Here is a 15914-nt window from a genome sequence, read left to right on the forward strand (position 1 = left end):
ACTCTGCCTCCCTTCACATTTTCTTTAATATCATCTGTGGACCAGTGGAGGCTGCTGAGGGGAGGACGGCTCATAATAACGGTTGTAAGGGCGCAAATGGAATGGCATCAAACACATGGAAACCATGTGTTTGATGTTTTTGATACCATTCCATCTAATCCGCTCCAGCCATTACCACGAGCCCCTCCTTCCCAATTAAGGTGCCACCAACCTCCTGTGCTGTGGACATATATATTGTGACCCCAGTGATGACTCCCCTCAACCTATCATAAGCACCAGGTACAGTGGCTTGCGAAAGTATTCACCCCCCTTGGCATTTTTCCTATTTTGTTGCCTTACAACCTGGAATTAAACTGGATTTTTTGGGGGGTTGTATCATTTGATTTACACAACATGCCTACCACTTTGATGATGCAAAATATTTTTTTATTGTGAAACAACAAGAAATAAGACACACAAAAAAAGAAAACTTGAGCGTGCATAACTATTCACCCCCCCCTGTTTTTGCATTATTGTAGTGTATTTAACACATGCCCTTACTGCAAAAGTTGCAATATGAAAATGCATTATAGTCGACTCAGCCTGTCCATACAATTTCTGAATCCTACCAATGTCAATCTTGTTAAAGGGGCAATCTGCAGTTGCTACATCCATTTTGTACTTATACATTAATGGTATATAACCATTGATTCAACTGTCGTACCCAATGATGTCATTGGTCGTACCCCATCAGAACCCAAAATATTAGCTTGTATTATTCCAATGGTTGTAAACAATGTTAATGTAAACAAACACGGTATCAGTGGAGGCTAGTGGAAGGAGCTATAGGAGGATGGGTATCAAACATATGGAAACAACGTTTGACTCCGTTCCATTTAGTCCATTCCATCCATTACAATGAGCCCGCTCCTCCTACCAGCCTCCTCTGCATAGTATAGCCTCAAAACATGGTTAAAACTTTAATTTAGATATCATAGATGGTCAGTCCTTGCATCCATAGTTCTGTCTATGAATTTAAGTGGTAACAGTTCTCCAGGCTCATCCCTCAGATTTTTACCGAACAGTATTGTTTCAACTGCCGATTGGCCCCTATAAAGTTAAATATCTCTGACGAATCTTTTTACCATTTTTGGATTGGCTGTGAAGAGCGGTGCATTGTGGGTAGGACGTCAGGGCGGCCATATCTGTATTCTGCTGCGGCTGAAGGAGAGGAACGGGAGTCATGAAAGGGATCCGAACTCTAAATCATTTCTCCGTGAGTCTCGTTACTCTATTCTATTAAACGTGTATTTTACAACGATATAACATGAGGTTTCGTGCATTCTTTCCGTTGGGGAGTCAATCGGAAACCACCCCGTGGACTCGCCGGCTAACTAGCCAAGGCTGGCTAGTGGAAGCAGATAGGTTAATTAGCCTGTCGGTGACCCTAGCTAACGATAACTAGGGAATAGATCTAACTAGGCGCGCTTACTTCTTTATTCTATCGTCTTGACCGATATACTGTATCCAATCGGTTTCATGAACCAATAATATCTAGCCATTCTTACTTACAAACGAAGATGTGTACTACATTTTACGATGGCATGTTAACTACTGGCGAATCGCTGTCAGGCTGTATTGCTAGCTAGCTGTCACGTAGCCCATGGTTCCACTCCAGCTCAACCCATTGAAGGTCATTGCGGTTCTGCTGGTTTTTCAGATCAATCCCACACTGACAATCCTAGCCAGGTGACATGCCATGGAACCGTCTGTCTCAATTCACCTATCAAGTAATATCATTGCAATGTTGATTGGTAGTGATGGAATCAGTAACTGCCAGCTTTAGCTTCGAGAGTTTGACAATAAGCCACCGGCTTTCTCCTGTCGTATCTAGTGTACTGCTGATTTCTAGGAAGCTTGACGAGTTAATGTTTTGATATTGCCCTGTTTTTGAACAATATATTATAGTATATTTGGAGTGCGCTGCTGCATTCCAGTGCTATCTGCTAAAATCCACATTTGCAACATTTTACATGAACAGACTCATCAATAACATATTCCTTCCGTCTGCAAACACATGGCCAAACGTTTTACAATTATTGCATTGCATCGGGGTTTGCACGAACGCTCTTACGGCATATCTTATATATCCCAACTTTACATAGGGTGGTAAATACTAATCAAACATCAATAATACAGATAAAATTGACTCCTTTTCTCCATACGGGTCACGCGACACGCATTAACTACTCCTGGAATTTTTTGCCTAAAATATTGATTATCAATGTCCAACGGGACGCTAGAAATAACACTTTTTATCGGTGCCCTGCTCCAAATATCAAAGCTGTTTACTTCGTGCGTCGATATTTTCGCGAGCCACAATGCACACTCCTTTTGCTCTTTTGATACACACGATATCAACACCATACTACTCCTGGTTACTTTGACTGCATCCACTTTTCCCAACGCCTTCTTCACCATTCTCATGACTTCAAACGGGTTTCCCAAATAAACATCTTTATCCAAAAAACGTACTCTAACAAGGAACGATTCATCAGAATCATTTTCCACAACAATTGTAGCCCCTTTTGTTCCATTCTTGGATTTCACTGATGTCCACTCATCTTTCTCGCTAACTGTATTCAACGCGCTTTCAGCTTCAAACGACACTTCTGCTTCCGCCATCTCACCGCCCTAGAACATTTCACACTCATTGGATGTGTAATTAAAGGGCCAAATGCGCAACTATAAGGGAATTACACAAAAAATGTGTTAGTTTTCTTCCATACCCCCACAAAAAAAAAAAAGCTATTCTGTGATTCAACCATTGACATGGACTCGGAGCATCCAATTTCGTTGTTTTTCTATGAACAGTTCTAATTTTGAGAGTGCAAAACAAATCTAAAACCAGGAAAAATAAAACTGAGAACACAATTTGGAAAAATATAAAACAGAAAACAGTGTACAGGAGAAGGTAGTGCACTAAGAACCCAGGGGAGAGAAGAGAAGAACAATGTGCCTATTTGAAAGCTAGAAAAAAATGAGTAGCTTGCAACACATTTCATTTTTTAAAAGTAGCTCTCATGCTAGAAAAGGTTGGAGACCCCTGATTTGGGTAATCTCTGTGGTTATAACATGAAAATGCTCAAATGTGGAAAATTATCGGTAAGACTGCATGCAGCAAAAACATGAGTAGCTTCTCTTTCTATATTGTTGTCTGGTCAAGCAGACACCATAATCTCTTCCGACATTAGATGTTTGACTGGGGGTTGGATCATATCAGGTCTTTAGGATTTAACCTTACTTCCGATTGAGTTTCCCTACACCTCACCCTCATCTTAACCAAGGTGCCACAGCCAATGTAGGATGTGTCCTCTCAGAAGGACAAAGAAGAAAAAGGCTGAACATACTACATATTTCAGGTTGGCTTGGCACCTAGTGAGTCTACCCACAGAGTGGACTATATATAATCAAGAACACCCACTGCTCTAGTCTAGACCTCAGAATTCATCTCCCCTCTTTAGGTCTAGAGAAGGCTGCTCGTATCACAAAACATTCTCCTAAACAAAAACCTGTTATGATGGTTTAATTTAATCCACCTGTAGTATTCTTTTCAGTCATAAGATGTCATTTGACTGGGGTCATTTGAGGACAGAAGGAAATCTAGATCCCTCCACATTAATTGAATAGTGTATCATATCATATTGTAATTCCCTAGCTGAGGAAGTGCTGGTGAGTGTTTGTTGGCATGATTTTTGTCATTTCCCTCCCCAGAGACGATGCTATGCAGCCAGGAGGAGTGATGCCCTCACTGAGCCCTTGGCTGGCCTGAAGACTGGGGCTCCCCTGCCCCCACAGAGTGTCCAGGTATGTCATAGGGGCCAATAAGTTTTCACATGGGATCACAAGAAAAACTCTGGGCCCAAACTGGGGTTTGGAGTTTTTCTTGGTGGAGTCATATGGTTAGGGGAAAAAAACCTAGGCTTGTGTTCTCCTGGTTTGGCCACGCGTGACGTCACTTAACTGAGGGATGAGGACCTGCTCTACTCTCTGGCTAAGCATTGTGATTATGTTCATGTGTAGACTTGTTTTAGGTACTACCATGCACGCACTTGTACTTATTGTACAGTGAGGGAAAAAAGTATTTGATCCCCTGCTGATTTTGTACATTTGCCCACTGACAAAGACATGATCAGTCTATAATTTTAAAGGTATGTTTATTTGAACAGTGAGAGACAGAATAACAACAAACAAATCCAGAAAAACGCATGTCAAAAATGTTATAAATTGATTTGCATTTTAATGAGGGAAATAAGTATTTGACCCCTCTGCAAAACATTACTTAGTACTTGTTGGCAATCACAGAGGTCAGACGTTTCTTGTAGTTGGCCACCAGGTTTTCACACATCTCAGGAGGGATTTTGTTCCACTCCTCTTTGCAGATCTTCTTCAAGTCATTAAGGTTTCGAGGATGTCGTTTGGCAACTCGAACCTTCAGCTCCCTCAACAGATTTTCTATGGGATTAAGGTCTGGAGATTGGCGAAGGCCACTCCAGGACTTTAATGTCCTTCTTCTTGAGCCACTCCTTTGTTGCCTTGGCCGTGTGTTTTGGGTCATTGTCATGCTGGAATACCCATCCACGACCCATTTTCAATGCCCTGGCTGAGGGAAGGAGGTTCTCACCCAAGATTTGATGTTACATGGCCCCGTCCATCGTCCCTTTGATGCGGTGAAGTTGTCCTGTCCCCTTAGCAGAAAAACACCCCCAAAGCATAATGTTTCCACCTCCATGTTTGATGGTGTTATTGGGGTCATAGGCAGCATTCCTCCTCTTCCAAACACGGCGAGTTGAGTTGATGCCAAAGAGCTCAATTTTGGTCTCATCTGACCACAACACTTTCATCCAGTTCTCCTCTGAATCATTCAGATGTTCATTGGCAAACTTCAGACGGGCCTGTATATGTGCTTTCTTGAGCAGGGGGACCTTGCGGGCGCTGCAGGATTTCAGTCCTTCACTGCGTAGTGTGTTACCAATTGTTTTCTTGGTGACTATGGTCCCAGCTGTCTTGAGATCATTGACAAGATCCTCCCGTGTAATTCTGGGCTGATTCCTCACCGTTCTCATGATCATTGCAACTCCACGAGGTGAGATCTTGCATGGACCCCAGGCCGAGGGAGATTGACAGTTCTTTTGTGTTTCTTCCATTTGCGAATAATCGCACCAACTGTTGTCACCTTCTCACCAAGCTGCTTGGCGATGGTCTTGTAGCCCATTCCAGCCTTGTGTAGGTCTACAATCTTGTCCCTGACATCCTTGGAGAGCTCTTTAGTCTTGGCCATGGTGGAGAGTTTGGAATCTGATTGATTGATTGATTGCTTCTGTGGACAGGTGTCTTTTATACAGGTAACAAGGTGAGATTAGGAGCACTCCCTTTAAGAGTGTGCTCCTAATCTCAGCTCATTACCTGTATAAAAGACACCTGGGAGCCAGAAATCTTTCTGATTGAGAGGGGGTCAAATACTTATTTCCCTCATTAAAATGCAAATCAATTTATAACATTTTTGACATGCGTTTTACTGGATTTTTTTGTTGTTATTCTGTCTCTCACTGTTCAAATAAACCTACCATTAAAATTATACACTGATCATTTCTTTGTCAGTGGGCAAATGTACAAAATCAGCAGGGGATCAAATACTTTTTTCCCTCACTATATAGCCATATTTTCCCCTCCAAATTGGAAAATGAACTTTTGGTTGTGTAGTTCATCACAAGAACTTCGCCTCAGTTGAACAGAATGGAATGGTTACTCTTATTCACTCTGCAGTTTCCAAAACAACGATGCTGCCAGTCTTACATGTGTTCCAGCTGTGACATCATGACTCTCCCTCCCTGTGTTCTCTACTAGGTGTCCAAGCTGCCCAACGGTCTAGTGATTGCGTCGTTGGAGAACTACTCTCCCGTGTCAAGTGTGGGTGTGTTTGTGAAAGCAGGCAGTCGTTATGAGACTGTGGAGAACCAGGGAGTCAGTCATGTCCTGCGGTTGGCAGCCAACCTGGTAAGTCCCAGTGGTTTTATGAATGGATTGATCTCTTTGACTTGTGAATGAATACAACAATAAATGCAATTTCCATCACAGCTACACTTTTTAAAAAAAGTCCTTAAGTTATTGAATGAACACTGTCACTGTTGTTGTTTTCAGACTACTAAGGGAGCGTCTGCGTTCAGGATCTGTCGTGGTGTGGAGGCAGTGGGGGGCAGTCTGAGGTCAGTGAGTATGGAGAGTACAGTATACACTATATCTCCTCCCTCCCTGTTCCCTAATCCCCCTTTCTGTCCTCATGCAGAGTATACATTATACTGTTCCCTATCCCCCCCTCTCTCCACATACAGAGTGTATTCTATAATATAACCTCTGTTACCCTGTATGGCTCAGTTGGTAGAGCATGGCGCTTGCACCACCAGGGTTGTGGGTTCAATTCCTGGGGCCACCCATACGTAAAATGTCTGCACGCATGACTGTAAGTCACTTTGGATAAAAGCGTCTGCTAAATGACATGTATGTTATTATTATTATTATAATACACTTGAGTACACTGTTGTGTTGTGTACCCCTTCCCTCCTGGTCCCTTATTCCTTCTCTGTGTGTCCCCCTGACCTGCTGTAAATAAACGTAAATGTAGGAGGCACAGACTCCCCCCGAGGCAGTGAAACATCAACACCCATACCTCACACAAGCTGTAGATTCACTCAATTATAGATGCCACGCATACAGTTGCCCTCTAGTCAACAGGGTGCTCACCTTTTAGGATAGAGCAGAATGCACAAGATGAAAGAAGCACAGATCGACACATGCATGTTGACATTTATTGGTATGAATCTTGTCCTGGGGGCAGAGCAAAGTGGTTTCCACTAGATGGGCCAGCCACAAAGTCAAAATTGGCTATATCATTAAAAAAAATAATGAACACAAAAATTGTGTTTTTCGTCTCAAATTAAGGTTAGGAATAAGGTTTGTTCGTGTGGTTAAGGTTAGTTTTTAAATCTGATTTGATGACTTTTTGGCTGTGCCAGCTAGTGACCACCCTGTAGAGCTGTAGAGTACATGAATCATCCCAATAAATGCCAACCTGCACACACAGCACAAGAATGTTCCTATTTTCACCTCATTGCAAAGCAATGTGCATCATAGCTAGTCTAGTCTGGAGGATGTAGCTAACGTCTGTTTTCTGTGTGTCCACAGCGTAACGTCATCGAGGGAGACCATGGTTTACTCTGTGGAGTGTTTGAGAGACCACTTGTAAGTACCCTTACCACCGCAGCCAGACTCCCTCATAGTGTGTGGGTTTACTCTGGTGTTGATAGATGAGGAAACTTGAATTACGGGCACTTTGTATGCGAGTACAGGGTTGATTAATGGTGTAATTAGCCTCTGTGTTTCTTACCTATTTATTATAGAGGCTTCCCACAGGGCCACTTCTGCTAAATGACTAAAAATGTAAATGTAATCTTAGTTCATCATTTATGTTGTGACTGTTGCATTGTCCGTGTGGGTGTCCAAGTGTTTGTGTCTGCCCGTCCAACGTCCATCCTTCTCCTCAGAGACACAGTGATGGAGTTCCTGATCAACGTGACCACGACCCCAGAGTTCCGGCCGTGGGAGGTGGACGACCTGACCTCCAGGGTCAAGGTAGACCGGGCCTTGGCCCACCAGTGTCCACAGATAGGTCAGCAACACTTCCCTCTATTCACTTTACTTGCCCAGCATGATTGCTCCTTGTTGAATTAATACGTTTTATTGAATTACCAGTAGCATTTTGATTTAGCAGATATTTGTATGCTGCAGATCTATTTACAAAGTTATCAGTGGTGTGTAGTTATGAATATTGAGTAGAATGGTTAGCATTAAGCCAGTGACTTAATCCTCTATGTTTGACCCACACATTGTATTACATGATATATTGGTCTAATATTAATTGATCAGTACGTGTTTTTTTGTTGTTGTCTTTAGTCATTTGTCTAGCATCCTGTTATTAGTTCCCCTTGCAAACTGAAGTATTTTGTTATGGTGTTTTTTTTATCTGAAGGTGTCATTGAGAAGTTGCATGAAGCTGCTTACAAAAACGCTCTATCCAACTCCCTGTACTGTCCTGACTACATGGTTGGCAAAGTCAGTGGTGAACAGGTAAGACTGTGTTAATAGCCGCGTTAATAGCTGTTAATCACTACGTTCATCGCTGTGTTAATAGCTGTGTTAATACCTGTGTTAGTATGGCAGTATTGTTCACTATAGTGCTACTTTGTGTTTGTCACAGCATAGCTCTTTCTTAAACTCTCTCCTACTTCCTTATCCCCCTTAGCTGCAGTCCTTTGTCCAGAACAATTTCACCAGTGCCAGAATGGCTCTAGTAGGACTAGGTGAGTGTGTCTGTCTGGTAGTCTTTTCGATCCAGTGGCACCCTGAGTTCTCCTTTCTTCTTTCTATGTCTTGCAGCTCCTTCAGCATGGCTCCAGGGCTGTTCTGATTCCTTGCCCTACCTTTTCCCTGAAGTGTGCAGCCCCTCGTGGATTGAAAAGGAATAGAGTAATGCCAGGAATATGGTGGAAACTCACTCTAGCCAATTTATTACTTTTAAATCCTTGAGGGGATATTGAGCAAGTGCACACTTCAGGAAGAAGGGTAGTGAATCGGAACAACCCTATTGATTGGGTCACTATAAGGGTCATATCCTTTGAATTAGACCGATGTAAACACTCTCTCCCTCTGTGTGAGTGCGTGCGTACTGTGTACACATCACATTTCCTTTGGCCTCTGTCCAAACCCTAGAGTTAAAGGCTGTCTAAAGATATGTGGAGTTAGAGGTCAGCTGTTCTGCTCTAGTATGACGCTGTGTGTGTGTGTGTGTGTGTGTGTGTGTGTGTGTGTGTGTGTGTGTGTGTGTGTGACATGACTGCTCTCTGGTATGTACTAGTGATAGGAAATAAATAGATAGTTACATATCGAGATATTATTTTTGACGATGTATCGTTTTGACAATATCGCAATATTATTCCTTCAGAGCTTGTTCTCCATCTTCTTTTTAAAAAGGGAGCCAATTTGTTTTCAGCACTTACACTACATGGCCAAAAGTATGTGGACACCTACCCATCGAACATCTCATTCCAAAATCATGGGCATTAATATGGAGTTGGTCCCCCCTTTGCTGCTATAACAGCCTCCACTCTTCTGGGAAGGCTTTCCACTAGATGTTGGAACATTGCTGCGGAGACTTGCTTCCATTCAGCCACAAGCATTAGTGAGGTCGGACACTGATGTAGGGCGATTAGGCCTGACTCGCAGTCGGCGTTCCAAGTCATCCCAAAGGTGTTCGATGGGGTTGAGGTCAGGGCTCTGTGCAGGTCAGTCAAGTTCTTCCACACCGATCTCGACAAACCATTTCTGTATGGACCTCGCTTTGTGCACGGGGGCATTGTCATGCTTAAAAAGGAAAGGGCCTTCCCCAAACTGTTGCCACAAAGTTGGAAGTACAGAGTCGTCTAGAATGTCACTGTATGCTGTAGCATTAAGATTTTCCTTCACTGGAATTAAGGGGTCTAGCCCGAACCAATGAAAAACAGCCCCAGACCATTATTCCTCCTCCACCAAACTTTACAGTTGGCACTATGCATTGGGGCAGGTAGCGTTCTCCTGGCATCCGCCAAACCCAGATTCGTCCTTTGGACTGTCAGATGGTGAAGCGTGATTCATCACTCCAGAGTCCAATGGCGGCGAGCTTTACACCACTCCAGCCGACGCTTGGCATTGCGCATGGTGAACTTAAGCTTGTGTGCGGCTGCTCGGCCATGGAAACCCATTTCATGAAGCTCCTGGCGAACAGTTATTGTGCTGACGTTGCTTCCAGAGGCAGTTTGGAACTCGGTAGTGAGTGTTGCAACCGAGAACAGATGATTTTTACGCGCTACGCGTTTAGCACACGGTGGTCCCATTCTGTGAGCTTGTGTGGCCTATCACTTCGTGGCTGAGATGTTGTTGCTCCTAGATGTTTCCACTTCACAATAACAGCACTTACAGTTGATCGGGGCAGCTCTAGCAGGGCAGAAATTTGACAAACTGGCTTGTTGGAAAGGTGGCCTCCTATAACGGTGCCACGTTGAAAGTCACTGAGCTCTTCAGTACGGGCCATTCTACTGCCAATGTTTGTCTATGGAGATTGCATGGCTGTGTGCTCGATTTTATACACCTGTCAGCAATGGGTGTGGTTGAAATAGCCGAATCCACTAATTTGAAGGGGTGTCCACATACCTTTGGAGTGTATTTCCCTTACTGATCAAAACGGATTTTCTCATGGCTCTCTCTTGTCCTTCTGCAGCAGACATATGGTGAGCAATATATTTGGAACATCGTATCGCAATAAAATCACAGTATCGAATCGCAATACATATAGAATGGCACTAGATATCGCATCGGCACCTAAGTATGGTGATAATATCATGAGGTCCCTGGCAATTCCCGGCCGTAGTATGTACCCCTGTGTGAAACACTGAACTGAGGGCATGTGATGACAGTCCACCTGTGTGTGTCTCTTGCTGGCTCTCTGGTGTGTGTTCCAGTGACATGGCCCCTGTTTGTGCTGTCTCTCCCCAGGTGTGAATCACTCTGTGCTGAGGCAGGTAGGAGAGCAGTTCCTCAGTGTCCGCAGTGGGGCTGGAGTCACTGGGGCCAAGGCTGTATACCGCGGAGGTAAGACCCATAGAGAGCCTTAGATGCAATGCACGCCTAACTGCTGAGCTCTAGCCTGGGCCACGGATTCAGTCAACCCCAGTGTGTGAGCTAGGATGGGTGTGTGCGTGCCCTGATGGTGGTTAACCGTGTGTGACTGTGTCCCTCCAGGTGAGCTGCGGGTGCAGAACGGGGCTGGTCTGGTCCACTCGTTGATCGCCAGCGAGGGCGGTGTGACTGGATCAGCGGAGGCCAATGCCTTTAGTGTGCTGCAAAGGGTTCTGGGAGCCGGGCCACACGTAAAGAGGGGCTCCAACATCACCAGCAAACTGAGCCAGGGCATCGCCAAGGCAACCACACAGCCCTTCGATGTGAGTAACTTCCCTGTTTGTTGCTACAGTTATGCCTGTGTTGTTGGTTGTGGTCACTACAATAGAAATCGATATTATACATAGCTGAAATTCTACATAACTGAGTTTTCATTGTATGATTGTCTAAATTACGCACAGATATCTGGTAAGACAGAGAAAAATAAAAGGTTTAGAGGTTAGAAAGGACAATGATCTTGGACTATCTTGTGTACAGAAGTTACTCTAATGCTTCTTTCTCTGTCTCCTATGCAGGCCACAGCCTTCAATTCCACATACGCTGACTCCGGACTCTTTGGAGTCTACTCCATCGCCCAAGCCGACTCTGCAGGAGAGGTGAATACACTATAATGCAGTAGTAACATAAGGACGTGTTAGTACCTGATATATGTTGATAAGTGACTGTCCCTAACAGTGACTGTCCCTCTCTGTACAGGTGATCAAAGCTGCCATCGGCCAGGTGACAGGGATTGCGAAGGGAGGCGTGTCCGAGGATGATGTCACCAGAGCAAAGTGAGTTCACCAGACAATATGGCTCATTAGGTGGACCATGAAACTTGCCGCTATCTCTCTGTGGTTTTATTTATTTTTATTTAACCTTAAACCAAGAAAGTCAATTAATAACAAATTATTATTTACATTGATGGCCTATAATAACTTATTGCCCTGATTTGACCTTTGACCCTGTCCCCGTCTTACCTGGTAGGAACCAGTTGAAAGCCGAGTACCTGATGTCCATGGAGAGTTCTGAGGTCCTGCTGGAGGAGATGGGGGCCCAGGCCCTGTCCAGCGGAGCCTACCACTCACCAGAGACCGTTACCCAGAGCATTGACTCTGTCAGCCACGCTGATGTCGTCAATGTGAGTACACTTCAACATTGACCATCATGACTAAGACATAAGAAACATAAATATATCTATTCACATTCAATATACACAGAGTGTATAAAACATTAGGAACACCTTCCCTTTTGTCCCCAGAACAGCCTAAATTCATCAGGGTATGGACTCTACAAGGTGTTTAAAGATGTCCTTTGGGTGGTGGACCATTCCTGACACACAGGAAACTGTAGAGCATGAAAATAACAGCAGCGTTGCAGTTCTTGACACACTCAAACCGGTGCGCCTGGCACCTACTGTATTAACATACCCCGTTCAAAGGCACTTAAATATTTTGTCTTGCCGATTCACCCTCTGAATGGCACACATGCACAATCCATGTCTCAATTGTCTCAAGGCTTAAAAAAAGAAAGGGGAAAAAATCAATATATGAATAACATTTTTAAAGACTGATTTCTGTGTGCCTCCTACATTTAGGTTTATTTATAGCAGGTGAGCTGGGGACAGAGAGGAGGAATAAGGGACAAGGTGATAAGTGTATTATTTTGTTTTTCCAGGCTGCGAAAAAGTTTGTGGACGGCAAGAAATCGATGGCAGCTAGCGGACACCTCGCCAACACACCCTTCGTGGATGAATTGTGAAAAGAAACAAACCATAAACAATGAAACAGTTATTTAACATTTTAACCTGGCTGCTTACTCCAGAAAAAGGAACCTGGTTCTGATATGAAGCCCATGACTTCTTCTCACGGCAAACGATAATCCTTTGTTGTCACAAATCATGTTAAAGTTAGTTCTGCAATAAGTGTACACATTTACATTTACATTTACGTCATTTAGCAGACGCTCTTATCCAGAGCGACTTACAGTTAGTGCATACATTATTCTTTTTTATTTTCATACCGGCCCCCCGTGGGAATCGAACCCACAACCCTGGCGTTGCAAACGCCATGCTCTACCAACTGAGCTACCTCCGTCTGCAATAAGTGTACACAGGCAGCAGGAATAATGATGCATTTTTTTTGTCCATTTCACTGTATATCTGATGTAAATTCATTAAATGGTATATCTACAGTAATGGCAGTCTCTGATTTGAAATGAATATATCGTTGATGTTATTCCGCCCAACTCCTGCAGGGGGAGACGAAGAGCTGTGAAAATCTGTTAGAGCTGCTACATCGGAAAAAATGTTGCATCTAGTGTAGCAGCCAGGTATGTTAGAATGAGGGGAAATTGTGGGGTATTGTTTTTTATACTGAACAAAAATATAAACTCAACATGTAAAGTGTTGGTCTCATGTTTCATGAGCTGAAATAAAAGATCCCAGAAATTTTCCATATGCACAAAAAACGTATTTCTCTCAAATGTTGTGCACAAATTTGTTTACATCCCTGTTAGTGAGCATTTCATATTTGCCAAGATAATTCATCCACCTGAAAGGTGTGGCATATCAAGAAGCTGATTAAACAGCATGATCATTACACAGGTGCACCTTGTGCTGGGGACAATAAAAGGCCGCTCTGAAATGTGCAGTTTTGTCACACAACACAATGCCACAAATTGGGGGAGGGGGCTGAGGAGTATTTATGTCTGGAATAAAGCCATTTTCTGGGGAAATACTCATTCTGATTGGCTGGGCCTGGTTCTATGAACTGTAACTAAATCAAATCTTTAAAATTGTTGAATGTTGCGTTTATATTTTTGTTCAGTATATTATGCAGAAGTGATCTGGAGTTTGGTCAAACACGTTATCAAAAATATGGCACAGCAAAAGCAGCCAGGAAGAATAACAGCTATGGCTAGAGAGAGAGAGAGGGGCAAAAAAGGCCTTGATGACTAAACATGACAAATCAACACAGATAACGACTGGATCGCAGTGCTAACTGTGCCACTAGAGATCCTGGTTCGAATCCAGGCTCTGTCGCAGCCGGCCGCGACCGGGAGACTCATGGGCGGCGCACAATTGGCCCAGCGTCGTCCAGGGTAGGGGAGGGAATGGCCGGCAGGGATGTAGCTCAGTTGATAGAGCATGGCGTTTGCAGGGTTGTGGGTTCGATTCCCACGGGAGGCCAGTATAATTATTTTTTTTTTTAATTCACTAACTGTAAGTCGCTCTGGATAAGAGCGTCTGCTAAATGACTAAAATGTAATGTAAAATGATGTCAGTAGTGAGAGAACAATAATAGCTACATATCCATGTGGTTCTATTTAGGTTCAAAATGCATTGCCCATTGGACATGGTGGAGTGGTGCTTGAATCAGTGATTGACTGCCTGTGTGGTAACAGGGAAATGAACTAACATACCTCCTGTGCCATAAATGCCATGAAGGCTATAGTGCACTTATATCAGTGGTTCCCAAATGTGGGGACCCCTGAGAAAATCAAATTAATAACTGTTTTCTCTTCAAATGGGTATAGATTGTATTTTATTTTGTTAGGATCTCTTTTAGTCCTCATTTGGACTAATCTTCCAAGAGTCCTTAAACATTAATACAATTTATAATACAATCACATTTTCACATATAACACACTGTCAACTAAGGACCTCTTACACTATTAGAATGCGTGTTCATGTCATTATGACTGGTCAGCCGGTGGGACCTACAATTGAGTGAATATGAACACACAGCATTAATAACTAAGGGATATAATTTTTCTTAAAGTTTTTTTTAAAAAGTTGGGTCTCCTGCATATTCTAGTGTCAATTTAGGGCCGTGTGCTGTAAAAGCTTAGATCATACAGGCAAGCAATATGATATGAGGACTGGGTGATCTATATATTATCTCCAAAGCAGAAACCCATTGGGCAAAAACTGGTTGAATCAACGTTGTTTCCACGTTATTTCAACCAAAAAATTAAATGGGATGACGTTGTGGAAAACTGATTGGATTTGCAAAAAGTCATCAACTTAAAGGTATTTCGTATTTTTCACCCAACTTTTAACCTAAATTCAATGACGGTGACATTTTTGGTTGATTTCACATTGAATTCACGTTAGTTGACAACTCAACCAAATGTACATCAAAACTAGACGTTAAACTGACGTCTGTGCCCAGTGTGAAGACTCACATTGCTGAGACTGCTGTGTTGAGTGGGTGGGTGGTTACTTTCTGCTGATTGCTTTGCTGCTCTAATGGAAATAGTGGAAAGCGCTGACAAGCAAAGTACTGCTACTTTGCACACTCCCTTGTTAGATCAGAGGATTTGCTTTGACCATGAAACTACAGCATGTGTCTGTGAGAATGAACTAAGGCATCTACAAATGCCTTTGTTGGAAAAAATGTGTCACCAAAAGGTCATCATACAAACATTTCAGATTGTAGTTTTTTTCACCCCCGTAAAAAAATAATAATAATGTAATGACCTGACTAGATCATAAAAGAACAACTGTCCAGACAGAGGATTGAGTTTACGAATGGACGGTTTATTAAACCAACTTTACACAGGCTACTGTTTGGCCGTAGCCCACGCCAAATAAATGAAAGATAACCCACAAGCCAATCGCGACCTTCTCTTGTGAAGCCCAGACGTAAAAAGAGAGAGAACAAAGGCTAAACCTGGTCTTAACTTCCAATGCTCCATCCCCCTGCCCAACCCCCCTCCACGCCACTCCGCCAACCGCCAGGATGCCCGGCATCAGAACATTCCAGGCATTCCCGTGATTGGCAGATAGCAGGTTGATTGACATGTCGGACCCCGCGAACACTGGGTACTGGTAGGTACAACACAACCATCTACTAGCCTAACACATAACACACAGCTGTCTGTGCGGGTCGCTACACAGCCCCCACCACAAAGTCCCTCGTCCCCGAGGGAACAAACAAAGTCTCTGAAGCGACCCGGAGGTCTCCTTTGCCTGCGTGGCTGTGATGGCCGCAGAGTGCCCCTCTGGGAACCAGGGGATGAAGGCAAGGACATGGGGGACAAGGAAGCGGGAACGGGTAATACAGTCCGTGGCTCTGGGGAACCACGCGGTGACACAGGGGGAGTGGGCTGTCTGGAGCCTTGTC

The 15914-nt window shown here is 43.6% G+C and overlaps 1 protein-coding gene across 1 annotated transcript; it reads left to right on the forward strand.

Moving 5' to 3' along the window:
• The first annotated feature begins 1152 nt into the window (after positions 1-1152).
• LOC121557111 (cytochrome b-c1 complex subunit 2, mitochondrial) lies at positions 1153-12560 on the forward strand. Its single transcript, XM_041870985.2, has 14 exons — positions 1153-1255; positions 3754-3846; positions 5887-6036; positions 6181-6245; positions 7222-7278; positions 7581-7705; positions 8066-8163; positions 8339-8396; positions 10624-10719; positions 10870-11069; positions 11322-11402; positions 11503-11579; positions 11773-11926; positions 12463-12560. Exons 1-14 carry the CDS (start codon positions 1223-1225, stop codon positions 12544-12546), a joined length of 1371 nt encoding a protein of 456 aa, XP_041726919.2. The 5' UTR covers positions 1153-1222; the 3' UTR covers positions 12547-12560.
• Positions 12561-15914: the final 3354 nt, after the last annotated feature.

Source organism: Coregonus clupeaformis, unplaced genomic scaffold (genome assembly GCF_020615455.1).
Source record: "Coregonus clupeaformis isolate EN_2021a unplaced genomic scaffold, ASM2061545v1 scaf0145, whole genome shotgun sequence".
NCBI classification, from domain to species: Eukaryota; Metazoa; Chordata; class Actinopteri; order Salmoniformes; family Salmonidae; genus Coregonus; species Coregonus clupeaformis.